We start from the raw sequence: 15747 nt of genomic DNA, 5'->3' as shown, positions 1-15747 counted from the left end.
CTCCCCTCCTCTTCCTCCCCTCCTCTTCCTCCCCTCCTCTTCCTCCCCTCCTCTTCCTCCCCTCCTCTTCCTCCCCTCCTCTTCCTCCCCTCCTCTTCCTCCCCTTTTTCAATTCCCCAACAACTACATGTAGTAGAGAAAGTGAAAAACATGTAAGAACACCACCAAAAGACACCCATGGGAATAAACCCCTGAAGACTTCTAAATGCCACTTTCTGACCTCAAAAGGATTGAATTTGGTGCTTTAACTTGATCCCTGACAGTTTTGAGTATCTTGTGTTAAAGATGTCATTGTGTCCATGTTCATCTTCATTTTCATCCAGGGAATCACAGCTGATCTGATGGGAGAGGTGGAACTACCAGATAGATTCCTGGTACTTTAGTCTCCAAAATACTAATGCTAACCTCTGTTGGTTTGGACCTGAACATATTGGGGTTCTGTGGCTTTAGTATCCATGATTATTAAAGACAAAGAATGTTGATAACTCAGGGTTTAATGGAGCATATGGATTTTTAAATTTTCCTTTAATAGGCTGAAATTTCTAGAGAATATAGCTATGGTAATATTTGTGTAGTGAGAAGACATTAGATGAGTTATTTTATTTTCACTACCTCAAAAAAAAGTGAAAGTTTATTATTATGTAAGAACATATATATATTTTTCAGTTGGAGTAACACAAGCCCGCCCTGATTACCCAGACTTATGTAACCCAACACTCCATTTTTTAGCTATTAGAAGTTGACACTGCAATGTTTTGTTACAAGAATTTGAAGTGTTGATCAGATGGCTTTTAGTTTTTATAAGAGGGATTTATAATCTTCTTCTTGAGCGGGATTTTAGTACTGTGTGAGCTAAAGTTTTATCCTCAGGGTAAACAGAATACATGAATAATATGTGCACACACACCATGAATCAAACATAATGTTCTTTATTTTCTGCAATATTGCTTTCTTGAGCTTTTTAGTACTGTATTGTAGCTAAAGATTGCCTTTTACTGTAGTGTAAAAGTAAAATGCCCCATAAAACATGCAGAAAACAAAAATTACAGTAACGTGTAACTGTAGATAGAGCAGCTGCTTGAAAACTGATTTCAGGTGTATCAAGTAAGTCTGATTTCAAACTCAATACCCACAAATAGTCTGTGGAAGTTGGATGTAAATTTTTTTTAATGTACATATCACAGAGATCTAAGCCTTGATTTTATTATTCAGGTTTAGCTTAGAGGATTTAGTGATGGAGTCGCTTAGTCTTTGATGTCCTGTGTTTGTCTTAACAAGGCACAAACCCTCTGGGTGAAGATTTTTGGGAAATTTCTCCTTTGGTTTAGTAGCTAAGCCTAAATTTAGTCATCACTCTTTGGGGCTTAAGTCTTGTTCTTCCTGTCTATGGAAAACATTGGCAGGGGTCAAAGATAAATGATAATAAAAAGCTCTCTCAACTTTTTGATTAAAAAGTCTAATGAGATTAAATTGCTGGAATGAGGCCTACACAGGCTGGAAATAAGCTAGATTTTTCTAAGTAACAGGGCTGGTAAAATATACTAAATGGACTCATGACCATTTAAATCTTCTAAGAAGCAACATTCTAAAAGATACTCTTTAATCTGGTTTTGGAAAAAATTCTGTGGGTAGCTGGAAGGGCAGACTCATGTCTTGAGGGTTCCCCTCAGTGTGGGATCCTGCAAATACTGGTTTTTATTTTCTCCATCCCCGGCCTGTGAAGAGAAGAGCCAGGCTTGCTCAAAACATGCTGTGGTCAAAACGAAAAAGGCACGATGGCTTAAAAAAATCACCTCCTTGCAGCTGCTTTCTCTTCTAAAAATTAATATATTGGCAAGTGAAGTGTCAAAAGGGATTGTGTGCCCCTTGGCTTCCAGAGCAAAGGTGAGTGATTGACTTGAACCCACGTGAAGATGATGGTTTTGTTGAAGCGTTAGGCTTGGAACCCCAAGGGTTGGCATTGGTGATGTTCTTTTCTGGCCTGTTCCTTGCCCAAACTACACAATTCGGTCTCCTGAAAGAGTCTGTTAGCCACACGTGTCCGCTAAAGGGATTCTAGAGGGATACTGGCCTGTGAAATGCAGGCGCTTGCGGTAGGTGAACCCGTTGGCCAGGATTCAGCCTCTGAGGATATGAAATGATGTGTGCTTTGATTTAGTGAGGAGGTTCCAGCCTAGAGTTAAGGGGAGGTTTTGCTTCATGCTGCTGTAGGGATGGCAAACAGACTGGGAGAAGCATCTCAAAGACCTGTTTTATTTAGCTCACAGTTTATTAGGCAGCTCAAGGTACTTTCTGGAGGACTTACCACAATCTATAACAGGGGGAGATGTCCCCTGTGAGCTGGGCTATCACACTTGTGTATTTTACACCATGATACAGTGAAGTATTTTCTATCCAAAACCTATAATAATAGATGTTTGAGGTTATATATGATCAATGTGCTTCGTATTTGACCAGTGATGCAGTTTGTTGCAGCTCAACTGCTCAATTTATACATCTTCCATGATGAGTGGGAGGATATCCTGTGAGTAGACATAGCAATAGCTATTATTCAAGAGCATCCAGAGTCGATTAGGATGAATATTCAACATTTTGTTGATGGCTTTATTGCTGTTCTATGTAGTTTTTCATGAAAAAGCTCTCCAGGTCTTAAGTGTGTAACTCCGTTATGATAAAGCACCATGTTTGAGGAACTAGAGCAAACTAGAGGAATGTTCTACCCCTGGAATCCCAGAGCAGTTCAGTAATTCCATTTGAGGTTTTTTTCCCTTAAAGCAGGATTTCAGTTTCCATGAAAATGAGTTAAATTTTGTGAATACTCTCAGGGGTTTTTATGATAAACTTTGTAAACCTGGTTCAGACACACACATTTATATTTTCAGGGTGAACTGAGAGAGGCAAGAAGTTTTTCTTAATGCATTATCAACCTCCAAAAAATAAAAATGAAATTAAAAAGCAATTTATTGAATCTGCAACTTGGTGATCTCCCTTTGCGGTGGTGACAGAACCAGTGTCTGGCCCCAGCCGAACAAATTCATTATATGTCAAACAGCTCCATTGCTTACTCAACACCCTCCATTGATTCTTGGCACAAAAGCCGAGGACGTGAAACCATGAATTAGCTTTCTCAAAGGCAAATACCTCTTTTTTCTGTTCTGTTTTTTCTCCCTTTACCCTTGTCTTGCAGCTATACCTGCCGCCACTTGCGGAGATATGTGTATGTCTTGGACAAACTGTATTTTCCCCACTCCCACTGCTCCACGCTGCAGCATTGCTTCTCGACCCTCAGTGACAATGGAGAGGAACTCTTGTCTTTAACTTGTTCTCACATTCTCAGATCCTATGCTGCCAGGTTATTAACCTCTCTGCTCTCCATTTACTGCATGCTGCATGTTCCGTGACTGATCTGTGCATGGTTTTTTTCGGTAAACTGAAAAATAACCTTGAATTGTTAAGGGGATGGTTTGGGTCTTCATGGCATCCTTGATGCGTATCCTAAAAGAATCTGGTGGAAATGGGAGTCTTATAACAGCTTGGGTTTGTTTTTGTTATTATATTTAATTTAGAACACAACTTCTGAAATTAATGTGTGGCCTTTCAAAATTTTAAATGCTTTTAATGTTCAAGTATTTTAATCCTATTCTGAAGCTATGACGTAAGAACAGAAACTGTGATTCCCAAAGCTTCTGTAGTTCGTTTGGAATTAGTGCAAAGATATAATTTGTCGTATATTTAAGTCTCTAATACTTCTGGTATTTTGGTGACGCTGTCTCTATAAATTGCTTTTCAAGAATGGCAATGATAGAACTTTGCTCTCCAGTTCAGTAAATTGTCATGGCACTTACTGATAAATTAAGATAGATCTGCCTTTTTTTATATACCTGGTCAGTTTTGATTATACAGGATGAGAACGATGAGAATCCATCAGCCCAAAATAACAACATATAATCCTTGTTCATGGTGCAGAGTTATAGGCGGTCTACAAAAACTGTAAAATAGCAGGGAATTTAAAAATAAATTCTACTTGCAATACCCAACTGTTTTCTCTAAGCTGTTTACTCCAAGTAAAAATAAAATTTTACTATTTCATTGTTGACAATTAAATATCTTAACCAAGACGCTATAGAAGTCTTAGGAAAACAAGGGAAAAATGGCAAAGATGGAAAGCGGCCAGGGTGGAAATGCAGCTTCCCAGCGTACAATAGCAACAGACCACACAGGAAATATAAGTAAAACCAGCTTGATTGTCAAGGGAAGAAAATCTGACAAAACAGCAGCAATAAAAAAGAAGTTTTCTAGTAGTACATTGTGATGGAGGGTTATGCTGAAGGATCTCAACAGGAGTTGAAAATCGAGACATCCCAGGGGCGTTTTCCAGATTGATTCGGAACAAGGGTATGGTTTTAAGTTAGATGAAACCCTAGGATTTCAAAGGCATTATTTAAGAATGAATAATCATGATAATAATGAATGCAGTCCACACCAAAAGCTTGTGTAAGTTGGAATCTGAAAACACAAAAAAAATGGCTTAATCATTCCAGCTTGTTTCGGTGAAATCGCTACAACATTAAGTTGGCAAAATAGTCCTTGGGAAGCCAAGTGGCTTTACTGATCAAAATAAACACCAATAAGAATATATGTGGTTTTTTTCCTATAACAAGCTTGTGAAGTTTTTAGAGCAAAAAGTTCATCTAATTGGTCCCCATACTGAAACAGATAAATAGTTTACTGGTATTACTTTCTGACATGGGAGCTGTGCATCAGTTGAGATATGTTATTGTTATATACATTTTTAATATATCAGCTCAGAAGATTGTACAATCTCAGGTTTTCATTCCAGGCTATCCTTTTATGAGATAGGAGGAGGACAGAGTATTTGAAATAGAACTTGCTTCTAGGAAAATATTTTGGTAGGAGTTTTTAGTGGCTAATTTCTGATAATATATGATTATAAAAGTGTGCGCTTAGGAAACTTGCCTGTGTAAATCTTTAAAGGGCATTAAATACAGTGACATAAATGGAGGTGTCAAAAAAGGGTTTGTTTGTGAATCCATGCATCCATCCCAAATTAAGTACCGCAGTAATTTATCTGGCTTAGAGAAGAGATGGAATGCAGAAATTACTAAATGCAGAGAATTAATTATGGTGATTTATAAATCACGACCCTCCCATCCAGGCCGCTTTGCAGGACTCCTAGTGAAAAATATGATTTAACGCCAAATAAAGTCTGGTCTCCAACGCTATCCTGATACCTTGAATGATGTTGCCTTACTTGAAACAGCCCTAGAATTAAAGGTTTTCTGGCTATTTTGATACATTTTGTGTGCGAACATGAATATGTACATGACCACTTGTACCTTTAGTTTGGAGATGGGGAGAGGAACAAAGGAGCGAAGGTAAAGGTGACTTTGGAACTATGGCACTGACTAATTAATAGAAGTTAATAACCACTTTTAAAACAAAGATAACACAATAGCTTTTTTTTTTTTTGTGCATTAGCATAACATAAATGTTGAGCCTGGGATTATTGTCTGTCATTGCTACTGTCTAATAATTCAGTTGTGGCCACGCTATTTATTGATTATTTCACTAATTGTTCTTCGAGATGTGAAGTATTTTCTCCCATTCTTACCATTATGGTTTCCCGTTGAATTACATGTTTGGCGTGTGATGTTTTAACGCTTGTGTGTGTTCCCTTTTTTGTTTTAAACCTCTTTGGATTGCAGTTCATCTCCAGAAATTTATTATTTAAACTGAACCGGGCTTAGCGCATGGACTAGTGAAAAGCAGTGATGTGTTTGGGGGTGCCGAACAAATTAAGGACAGTTTTATTTTCATAGCCAGCTTGACATGGGAAATACGATTTTGCCAAGCCTTGGAAACTGATTAAACATGCTCATGAAGCAGCAGCGCAAAAGGAAAAATTATATGGAATCATTTGAATTCAGAAAATTTTTCAAAAGACATAGAAATATGGTGTCAAATTTACACCATTTAGCCATTTTGTTTATCTTTTATTACTTACTGCTAGGTTTGTTTCAACAACATAATAACAATAATAATAGCAATAATAATAACAACAACAACAATAATGATAACAATAATAATAATAATGTTAAAACTCTCTTTCAGAAGTGTTATTTGAAACCTGTAGAGAAGGAGTTTTGCAACCACCCTTCTCTCAGGCCATCAAGAGTTGACGGAGTTATACTAGGACATTAATTTAAGGATGTGCAGCCTTTGTGGATCAGGGCCTTGGAGATCAGCTTTGAATAATACTGCTAATTATTATACCAGAAATATTTATATTGCTGCAACATGATGCTCAAGTACTGCATAAAATTAGTTTTTATTCTCATCCAGAGCCCCTTCAGCCTTCTGGAAACTGGTCTTTTTCTATTTTCCCACTTTTTCCAGTTAAAGCACTCATTTTTTTATCACTTTTCTAAATAATTTCTATCACTTCTGTGTGATACTTTAAATATTAACCACCAAATATTGACTTCACTGGGAGCTTCACCAGGGAGAGCTGGTTTGAAAGCATTCCCCATGTAAAGAGCGTTATTGAGAAATAATTACTGTTATATTATAAACATCTAGATAGGTGGGACAACACACAAATACAGCTATCAACAGGATGAGCAATAGTATTTTGAATTTAATGATTATTTAAATTCAAAAGTTGGGTAAACATGAGAGTCTCTGCAAAGAAGTCGCCCGAACGGAGTGAAGTCAACGCAGGTGTGTGCACACAAAAATCTCATCATAAATTAGTGTAAGCAGAAATTACTTGAGAATCAGACAATTTCCAAGGGTAACAAAATCTTATTTCTGCAGGAAAGTTATGTATGAGTCTTATAAGGGGCTTCAGTTACAGGACCTATTGAAAACCTTTATTGGTGAATAACTTCCTAAAAATCTGTGGGAGAAGGAAAATAGTTGTGATGTAGTCATTGGACCTCATCAAAAAGATTTTTTTAAGTCTTGAAGTTTTGAACAGCAGCTGATTTTTTTCTCTTTTTATGAACAAACCCACTGCTCTCATGGGATTAGAAGCAGAATAATGAAAATAAGGCGAGAAAAGCTTCATTGAATTTATCGCTAAAGCAAACTATTTTTGGAATCATAAATAACTTAGTTTAAAAATTTTAATTGTTACCTATTGCAGTATCATGGCATTATCACGGAATTTAATTACGGGTTGACTGGGAAATTGTTCTTATTATTGAGACATATGTTGTTATTCATCCGGATTCTAATGTTGAAGTTGGAAATTGCGCATTTTTGCGACAATTAGCAACATTTTTCTCTTAACATTATCACCTGTACACTGAAAAATTCCAATTGCTGGAATTACTGACGTTTAACCTAAAGACTCAAAGATGGTAATTTTCCCAATGGGTTTAATATTAATTTTACTTTTTATTTTTAATGCAAACCCATTGCTGTTATAGTCATTGATTTCAGTGGTTATGGTACGTACATTTTAAATTTCAGTTCTAGGTAGTCCATAGAACAGCGGACAAAATTTATTTAACTCCCTGAAGAGGTAAATAAAACCAAGAATAAGTAAAAATGGACAAAGGAAAAAAGACACAAGCTACACTAATATTTCTTTGAGACTGCAGGTTGATTTGATAGTACCAGGATGCTGGGATTTCTATAGAGCAGCCTATGAAAACGGATGTTTTTATGAAAAATGGCCAGATGCCTTGTTGAATGAATATAATTGGATATTTTCTTGCGTTTCGAAGGTGATTTTTAGTCAACTGCTGGTGGGTTTATTGACCGCTTGGGGTTTTTTGTCATCAAAATATCACTTTACACTCAACATTGAGTGACTTAGCAGAGGGAAATTTCTTATAAATGGTTCTGTTAGAAATTAATTGTCTTTGCACTGCACAGCATATCAATCAAAAAAACAGTGCCATAAAAAAAATCAATGCTGTGGGTATTTGTCTGGCTTGTAGATCTCAAAATGCAGTTTAACGGGATGCTCATCAAGTGGTTGCACATCTGGTGGGAACCCTCGTGCGTTGGTTTGTTAACTCGTATACTATTTAAAATTATGTATCCAGATTTTCATTAGAGCCCTTAGAATTTCATGTGTGTAGGTCACACTTTAGAGAGAGTTGACTTTGAAAGGACTTGGAGGTATTTTAGGGCAGTTTTATGAATTTACTCGGAAATTATTTGGAAGGTTAAGGGTAAATCAATTCTTTAATCAAGGACCTTTTAGTTTGCAAAAGTAGAATGTTCTCCAGCAGCTGGAATTTGAAGCAAAACCAATTGAGACTGGTTCGTATTTATTGACAGTGGTGGGTGATTCACTAGAATAGATTAACAAGGGCTCTGGATTTCCCAAGATCGCAATTTTTAAGTGAAATTGGATTTTTTTCCTTAAAGATACATCCAAGTCCAGCCACAGCAATTGGCCTCATAGGAGGTGGTAGCCAAGGGAGTTCCTATGGCAAACTGATGGAAGTGGTGGCTTTTGGCATTAAAAATCAGAATTATGGGCAGATTGCCATGCAGGATTTTCTTGTTTTGTTTGCCTTAGAGATTTCTTAGAACACTGTATTTTAATTCAGAATTTTCCTGTTACAAATGTTACTTTACTGAGGTGATCTGACCCACATAGTACAAAACAACACAGGTGCCCAAAACTCTACGTTCTCATGCACACACAAAAAAACCAAAACAAACAAACAAAAAAAACCCAACCAACCAACCAACCAAACAAAGAAATTGGAAGAACTATGTTCTTTCTATAAAATAGCCTTTATTCCTCCCACCCTGGTAAAAATTTGTCACAAACACAATCTAGATGCATTCTGTCACATTAGCCTGTGAAACTAAAACACATTTGGATCAGATGGAATTATTTTTAATTGGCTGCTTATGAGCCCACATTCCCATGAGATGAAATTGGAAGAAAACAACTTTCACACATTTCCATTGTAGCTGTATGTTCGGAGTCCGGGGGTTTTGTGTTCGTATGTAACGTCTGGTGATTAATCAGGATTGGGGAGGGTGTCTTGTTCTTTTAGAAGTATGTAAATAAGCTGTGGTTTGAAAACTAAAAAGAGAAATATTCTATAGCTTGCCTGAAGAGTTCAGGAGAATGCTAAGAAATGAATGTCAGACTGAACAGAGTTTAATAGTTTATAGCTGAAAGCAGAAAGAATTTATGTTTATACAAGCCAATCCTCCATTTAGACCAAAAAACTTTACTGAGCTTCAAGTTCCTCTGCAATATCTTGTCTTGGGTGCAGAATGTCTCCCGTTGGGTGCAGAATGTCACCTCTTGGGTGCTGAACATCATTTTTTGTGTGCAGAACATCTCTCTTCTTGGGTGCAGAACACCTCCCTCCTCTTTTCCCTCCTCTTGGGTGCCAAACGTCTCCTTTTGGGTGCAGAACATCTCCTCTTGGGTGTAGAAAATGACTTTTCCAGAAGCTTCAATAGTTCATTGTCGCTGGCAAGATGAGCACATGGTGGATACTCTGTTTTGCCCATGTAGATCATCCACTATTATCTCTTTTAGTTTCCCAGCCAGCATTGCACAAACTTTTGCCTATTGAAAGCATGAAATTGTTGCCTAAAATATGTAATTATCGCCTAAATATAGAAAATTATTCACTTACAAAATAACGAACGTCTGTTACCAATTCAAAACCTCTTCCAGTTTGTCAAATCAAAGCAGAGATTCTCACCAAAGCTACGTTTTGACTTATGAAGTCCTCATCATCATGAGTTCTTGCAAATCACCAGATTGTAGCTGGAAGAACGGTGGAGAAAATCACTTGGAGACAGAGTTGTAGGTGATTAAGAGATTCAAATGTTTGTGAACAGTGGTGATGAATTTTTGGCAAAAGACTCTGAAGAACAGAAGCAACAAGGGATTTATGTTGATGTAGGAGACAAGATGTTGGCTTTGAAGGTTGGATGCAAAATATCCCGCTCCATAAAATGTAGAAATTATGTATAGAAATTTGTAGTTAATCAGGAATTTTTAATTGATAAACCCAAGAATCGATGGTGCAGTTAAACAAGAAAATTAAAAAAAAAAAAAAAGGAAAAAGAAAACTCCAGAACATACTCTTAATATTGGAGGTGATTTTTGCTTGAAATATAAAAATATAATTTGCTTAGTGGGATATTGCGTGGCTGAGCTAGTTCTTCCCTAGTTGTTCCCTATGTACTGGCTACATTTAAGAATGATGAGTCCAAGAGATAGATCTCATAGAGTAAAATCCAGATTTGTTTTGGTTTATTTTTTGGGGTTTTTTGTTTGTATTTTGTGTGTGTGTATTTTTTGTGGTTTTTTTTTAATGTTAATTTAAAAATTTTATTTATTTAATATTTGATTAACAATCTACGGGATCAGAAGCATCATCTTCATGGTTCTTCCAGAGTAGTTCCAACCTGCTTTAACGAAGTTGTAGCTACTAAAGTCTTGGCAACTGGCCTCCGGATTCATTCATACCGATGTAAATGACCCCAAACGTTCCACTTTTGCAGAATTAATAACTCTATAAGGACTATTTCTTCTGTTCTTTCCATTTCGAGATTTTAATGAGAACATTGAACTCCAAGAACTGTTGTTACTCCTCACATTTCAGTATCACTGTTCCTCACCATGGCCTGTTTCACCAAGAAATGCAGAGGTGGATTAAAAAGAAAAGGGGGGGGAAATGAGTCAGCTTTGGATTTTAATCCTCCAAAGGGTTGATTTAAGTTGTGTAAGGAGGTTTTGAATCCCCAGGATGTCGGCGTTGAGAGCTCTGAGCTCTATTCCAAAGTGTTTTTTTGTTCTTTCGTGTTTGTATGCTGAATTTGTGAGAAAACAGCGACGAGAATGCTCCCACCGCACCGGCCGCGGATCAGCAAAACCAGTGGGAGAGGAAAATCAGAATAACCACACTGGTTTCCAGAGATGACTAATCCTGCAGCCCCGGGGTAACCTCCAGGACACTGATTAGCGTTTGGCTTTTCTTCCAAATGCTGGAAGAGTTTTCTGGGGCATCAGCCGAACTGCAAAACGAGTTCAATACGGGGACGCTAATGAAAGAAGATGGAAAAGTTTCCATTTAATGTTCCTGCCTTGTATATTTAGTTACTTCAAATACTTTTAGGTAGACAACGTGCAGTATCACATCTGTGTTCCTTGTTAGTTGTCAAAACATTTTATGAAAGGAAAATCTTATTTTCTAGGTGGGATATAAGAGGGTAGCTCTAAGAGGTGTGACCCATCAGGCCAAGTTTAGTGTCAGGAAGAGTGCAATAAATTGGTCTTTTGACTTCCAGTTGATGGAAATCCAAGACTTAGATTTTGTAAGGTGACATGGATCAAAGTTCAGCCCAGCTTTGTGGTCTTTCTCCGAGAAGTGAACCTCAGAGGAACCTCTGCTGAAGGTGAACCTTTACCCTCCTGACTCGTAGACACCACTAAAACTCTTGGTATGTGTTTGGTAGGACGTGGGTCTACCCAGAGCTGAGCTTTCTTAAACTGGAATTTTACTCTGAACTCTGATTGCTCGTGGGTTTCTCAGAGCAGTTTTAAGAGAATTTGACATAGGTATTTTACTTTTCTCCACGTTGCAAGAAGATGCAAGTCCTTGGAGTGGCTTTCAATGTGGTGTTCACCCAGCAGAAATTAAAAATCAGTGATTATAAAAAAAAAGGTCAAAATAAAAAAATAAATCAGATCTTTCTGATGCTGCATTCTTCTAATTAATCATCAGCTCATCCTCTTGCTACCGCAGGATTTTACCTTAAAATATATTTCCTATATTCCCGAAGCACTTTACAGCACAATTGTGGCTTTGATGAAGCTTCTGCGTAATTTGCTGTTTGTTTCTGGCAGATAGCTGTTCTTGCATTTTGTGGTTTGTTGCAACTGTGATTAATGTTTAACCATGCTCGTGAAAATTTTGAGGGGGCCACCAAGTGGCTGAGGTTAGAAGGAACCTCTGGAGATTGCAGAACTGGTTGCCCAGGTCTGTGTCCAGTTGATTTTTTAATATCTCTAAGGATGGTGACTCCACAAATTCTCTGGGTAACTTGATTTTTTTTTCTTATGTTGAAATGCAATTTTCTGTATTTCAGTTTGTGCTGGTTTCCTCTTGTCCTTTCTCTTCTGTGTCTTCTTTATACCCTCCCATCTGATATTTGTGCACATGGAGATCCCCTCAAGCCTTTTCTTCTACAGACTTAGGTCTCTCAGCTTCTTTTTTGCCCATCAGACACTCCAATCACTTAATCATCTTCGTAGCTCTTTGCTGGACTCACTCTGGTACGTCCATGTTTCTACGACTGGGAAGCCAAGTGCTTCAGATAACATGTCCCCAGGGTCACCTCCCACCGTGGGCTGGCAATGTCTTGGTTGGATGTTGACTTTTCTTTGCCATGAGAATGCGTTGCTGGCCTGCGTTCAACTTGGTGTGCACCAGGACCCTTAGGTGTTACTGGTTGGCCTTCAATGTGCAAGATCTGGTATTTCTCTTTGAGGTTTCTGTTGACCTGTTTCTCCAGCCTCTCCAGGTCCTCCTGAATCTCAGCACAACCATCTGGTCCGTCAACCTCTCCTCACAGTTCTCTCTCCCTAGCAAACTCACCGAGGGTTATCCTTGGAGGTACTGGTTCTTCAGAACTAGTAGATCCACCTATTCCCTTAAATTCATAGATTTAAAATTTCAATGCCCTCAGACACATGCTGTGAATTTTGAGGTTATTCTGTGCAAGTCCAGGAGTTGGACTCAATGGTCCTTGTGGGTCCTTTGCAACTCAGGACATTCTATGATTTTATTTAAAAGACGTGTAGGTGTGGTGCTCAGGGACATGGTTTAGCAGTGGACTTGGCAGTTGATGGTTAGACTTGATGACCTTCAGGTCTTTGCCAACCTAAATGATTTGATTAATGAAGATGTTCAAGAGATTGGCCTCAGAAGCACCACATGGGTTCCGCAACCCATAACCACCCTCCAGCTGGAATTTGTGCCATTGACCGTTGCTCTCTAAACCCGTTTGTTCAACCAGTTTTTGTCCACCTCGTTGTCTACTTCTCTGCCTTCTACTTCACCAATTTGTCACTGCTTGGCTCAATTGGAAAATACTATGATTATTTTGATTTTTCTTCTGAGAACCATGATACTTTTTGTATATTGAATCACGTTTGCTAATTGCTTTAGTGTCCAGCATAGTTTTGGCCACAGATTAAACCAGTGAGGTTGTGAAAACTCGTCTTTGCTTGACTTCGGTTGTCACCTGTAGAAATTTAAATGGCGAAAGCTATTTGTATGTGTCTCAAAAGACGTAATGTGTCTTTAGGGACATTGTTTAGGGCTGGAGTTTGGTTATGGTTGGACTCAATCTTGATGGTCTCTTCCAACCAAAATGACTCTATGATTTTCTTCTGAATATCCTAGTTTGTATTTGGTCCCAAGCTATAGTTTTATTTTTTTCCCCAAGATACAGGGGAATTAACATCCCATCCCATGAGGGTTGTACTTTCTGTACAATATACAGTAGATAATGGTCGGTGTTTGCTTCATTATCCTGCTAAATCTATTATTGGAAATGTTTGCTTTGCTTTGGAAAAAAACACAAAATGAGCTGGAACATCACAGAATTTTGTCTTTTTAAAAAGTGCATTTTGAGGAGGGCATTTTTTTTTAGGAATTTGGGAGGATTTTGGAATTGATAGAGGCAGAAAGAATCACACAGGGGAATAAGATGTAGAAAAAGGAGTGGGAGGTAAAGCACAAAAGCTCAACCTCTTTTCTCTGTGAGAACAAGGTTTAAATTCAAAATAAATTGAACACAATGTACATTTAATTACTGTGCAACTTGAGGCACTGGGGCTTAAAATAAATATATATCATGTTGGTTTTGAAGATGGAAAAATATTGCACAACTGCAAGTATGCTGGAATGAATCATTAAATCTAATTTGGATCAGTTTTCCCACTGATCCCAAGACTTGAAGGCAACAAAATAGCCTCTCTTTAGCATGACAAGTTCAGTAGTGAATAAGGTAATTTAGGATGACAGTATATGTGGGAAATAATGACCTTTTTCCTACCAAAAAAGAATAACTTTGAAGTGTTAGCTAAAATAAAATCTGCTTTCTCTTACGTAAGTGCTCTTTGTGCCAACATAGTGTTTCTAAATCCTACTGGTAATGTCTGTTACACCTTTTTTTAGCAAAATTAACATTTGAGCTCTGTCGAGGTTGGATTATGAAGCATGGGTAAGACATATTTTTGCTAAATATAGGAAGTATTTTTATAAAAGGTGAAGGGATGGTCAAAGACTGGGCTCCTTCCACAAGGCAAGTTATTTGCACAGGTTGGTTTTTCCTTTTATTTAATTTTTTTAAAAGCCATAGAAGATGGAGGAGAAAATCAGCAAACTCCTGAAATTTAAGATGTGATATTAGGAAGGGCAGCTTGACTGTTCTTGATAAAGATGTCTGGGAAATAAAGTAGATTAAAGGCCCTGGTGTTATTTCTAACACATCCATAGGAATGGACATGGGGGATCATGAGAGGCTCTATAAAGAAATAAAAACCATTGAATAACAGGAATTAAGAAAAATTAGCATCCTTGGTAAATATTTATGTTGATGCTGTGGATGTTTTTCAGGATGAGAAGCCCTCTTTTTAATTTCCTATCTATTTTGACATGAATTTTCCTTTGGAAAGAGGTTTCTTTGTGATGGGCTGCATTTTGCAGGTGTATACCTAGGGACATAAATCCACAGAAATTTAACAAAAGGGGATTGATGTTGACGTTGCAATGAAGGATATAGACAATTCTTACTTGGGATATTTATTTTTAAAGTTCAGTTGTGCTTTTATAGGAACTGTTTAGTAATAGAGATGAAACCTGGTCTTGGTGTTGAAAAATATTTAATATATTATGGTATTTGACACTATCCTGCATTTTTCTTGTGTTTTGCAAGGTATACGTATTATGTATAATACTCTGAAAGAGACTGAAACTATATATATATATGTACACACATACGTAATTAGTGATTTTTTTAAGATCACGTGGTACTCAGCGCAGGTTCTCAGTGGTTCACAAATGCAAAGAAAATACAAAAGATTTTTGGATTTAGATTCGCAAAAAATTGACACGCCATAATAAACAGTCATGGAGGTTATCTACAGATACAAATCTTTCAAATTTTCTTTTCTTCTGGGGTTTTAGTCTAGAAACGACAGTCCCTGCATCTAAGATGGTGTTATGGGCATGTCTTAGCGGTGACGCCAACATTACACTTTGAATTTTTGGTCATTTCTGTAAGGTCCTTAGCGATAGTTTTGCTCTAGAGTCCTTGTAGGTCCAATTGATTTGTCTTTATTTCCTCAAAAAAAATTAAAATTTGAAAGTAATCATGTCAGTAGGGTAATTAAATTAACTCTAATGATTAGAGAGAGGCACAGGGATGCTTTCCGTGAGGATTAGTGGAACAGTCCTGGGATCACTGGGGAGGGAAGGGAATGTGATCGGAAAGGACCAAACAGGAGAAAAAGCATAAAACTCATTCCCATGGAGCAAAGAGACCTTTAGGATGGGGCTTTGAAGAAGAAGAAAAGTGGGGAAAAGGAAACAAAGTGCAAGACAAAATTAATATTATCTGTCTACAGCACGATAATGTGTCCTTCGAGCACCTTCGTTCTTGTTCTACTGCTTCAATATTAAAACTCAGTTTTATAAAGTTAAGCTAGAACCATGA

The 15747-nt window shown here is 37.5% G+C and overlaps 1 protein-coding gene across 4 annotated transcripts in view; it reads left to right on the top strand.

Moving 5' to 3' along the window:
• DYM (dymeclin) overlaps positions 1 to 15747 on the top strand; it is a 183663-nt gene that overhangs the window by 94660 nt on the left and 73256 nt on the right. For 2 of the 4 annotated variants that reach the window (XM_071802758.1, XM_071802757.1), the window contains exon 14: positions 3188 to 3352. The exons of the other annotated variants lie outside the window; for them this stretch is intronic. In XM_071802758.1, coding sequence (XP_071658859.1) covers positions 3188 to 3352 — 165 coding nt within the window. The remainder of the gene's footprint in view (positions 1 to 3187; positions 3353 to 15747) is intronic. 4 annotated transcript variants of the gene reach the window in all.

Source organism: Patagioenas fasciata, chromosome Z (genome assembly GCF_037038585.1).
Source record: "Patagioenas fasciata isolate bPatFas1 chromosome Z, bPatFas1.hap1, whole genome shotgun sequence".
Lineage (NCBI taxonomy): Eukaryota > Metazoa > Chordata > Aves > Columbiformes > Columbidae > Patagioenas > Patagioenas fasciata.
This window is presented reverse-complemented; position numbering and strand designations above follow the sequence as displayed.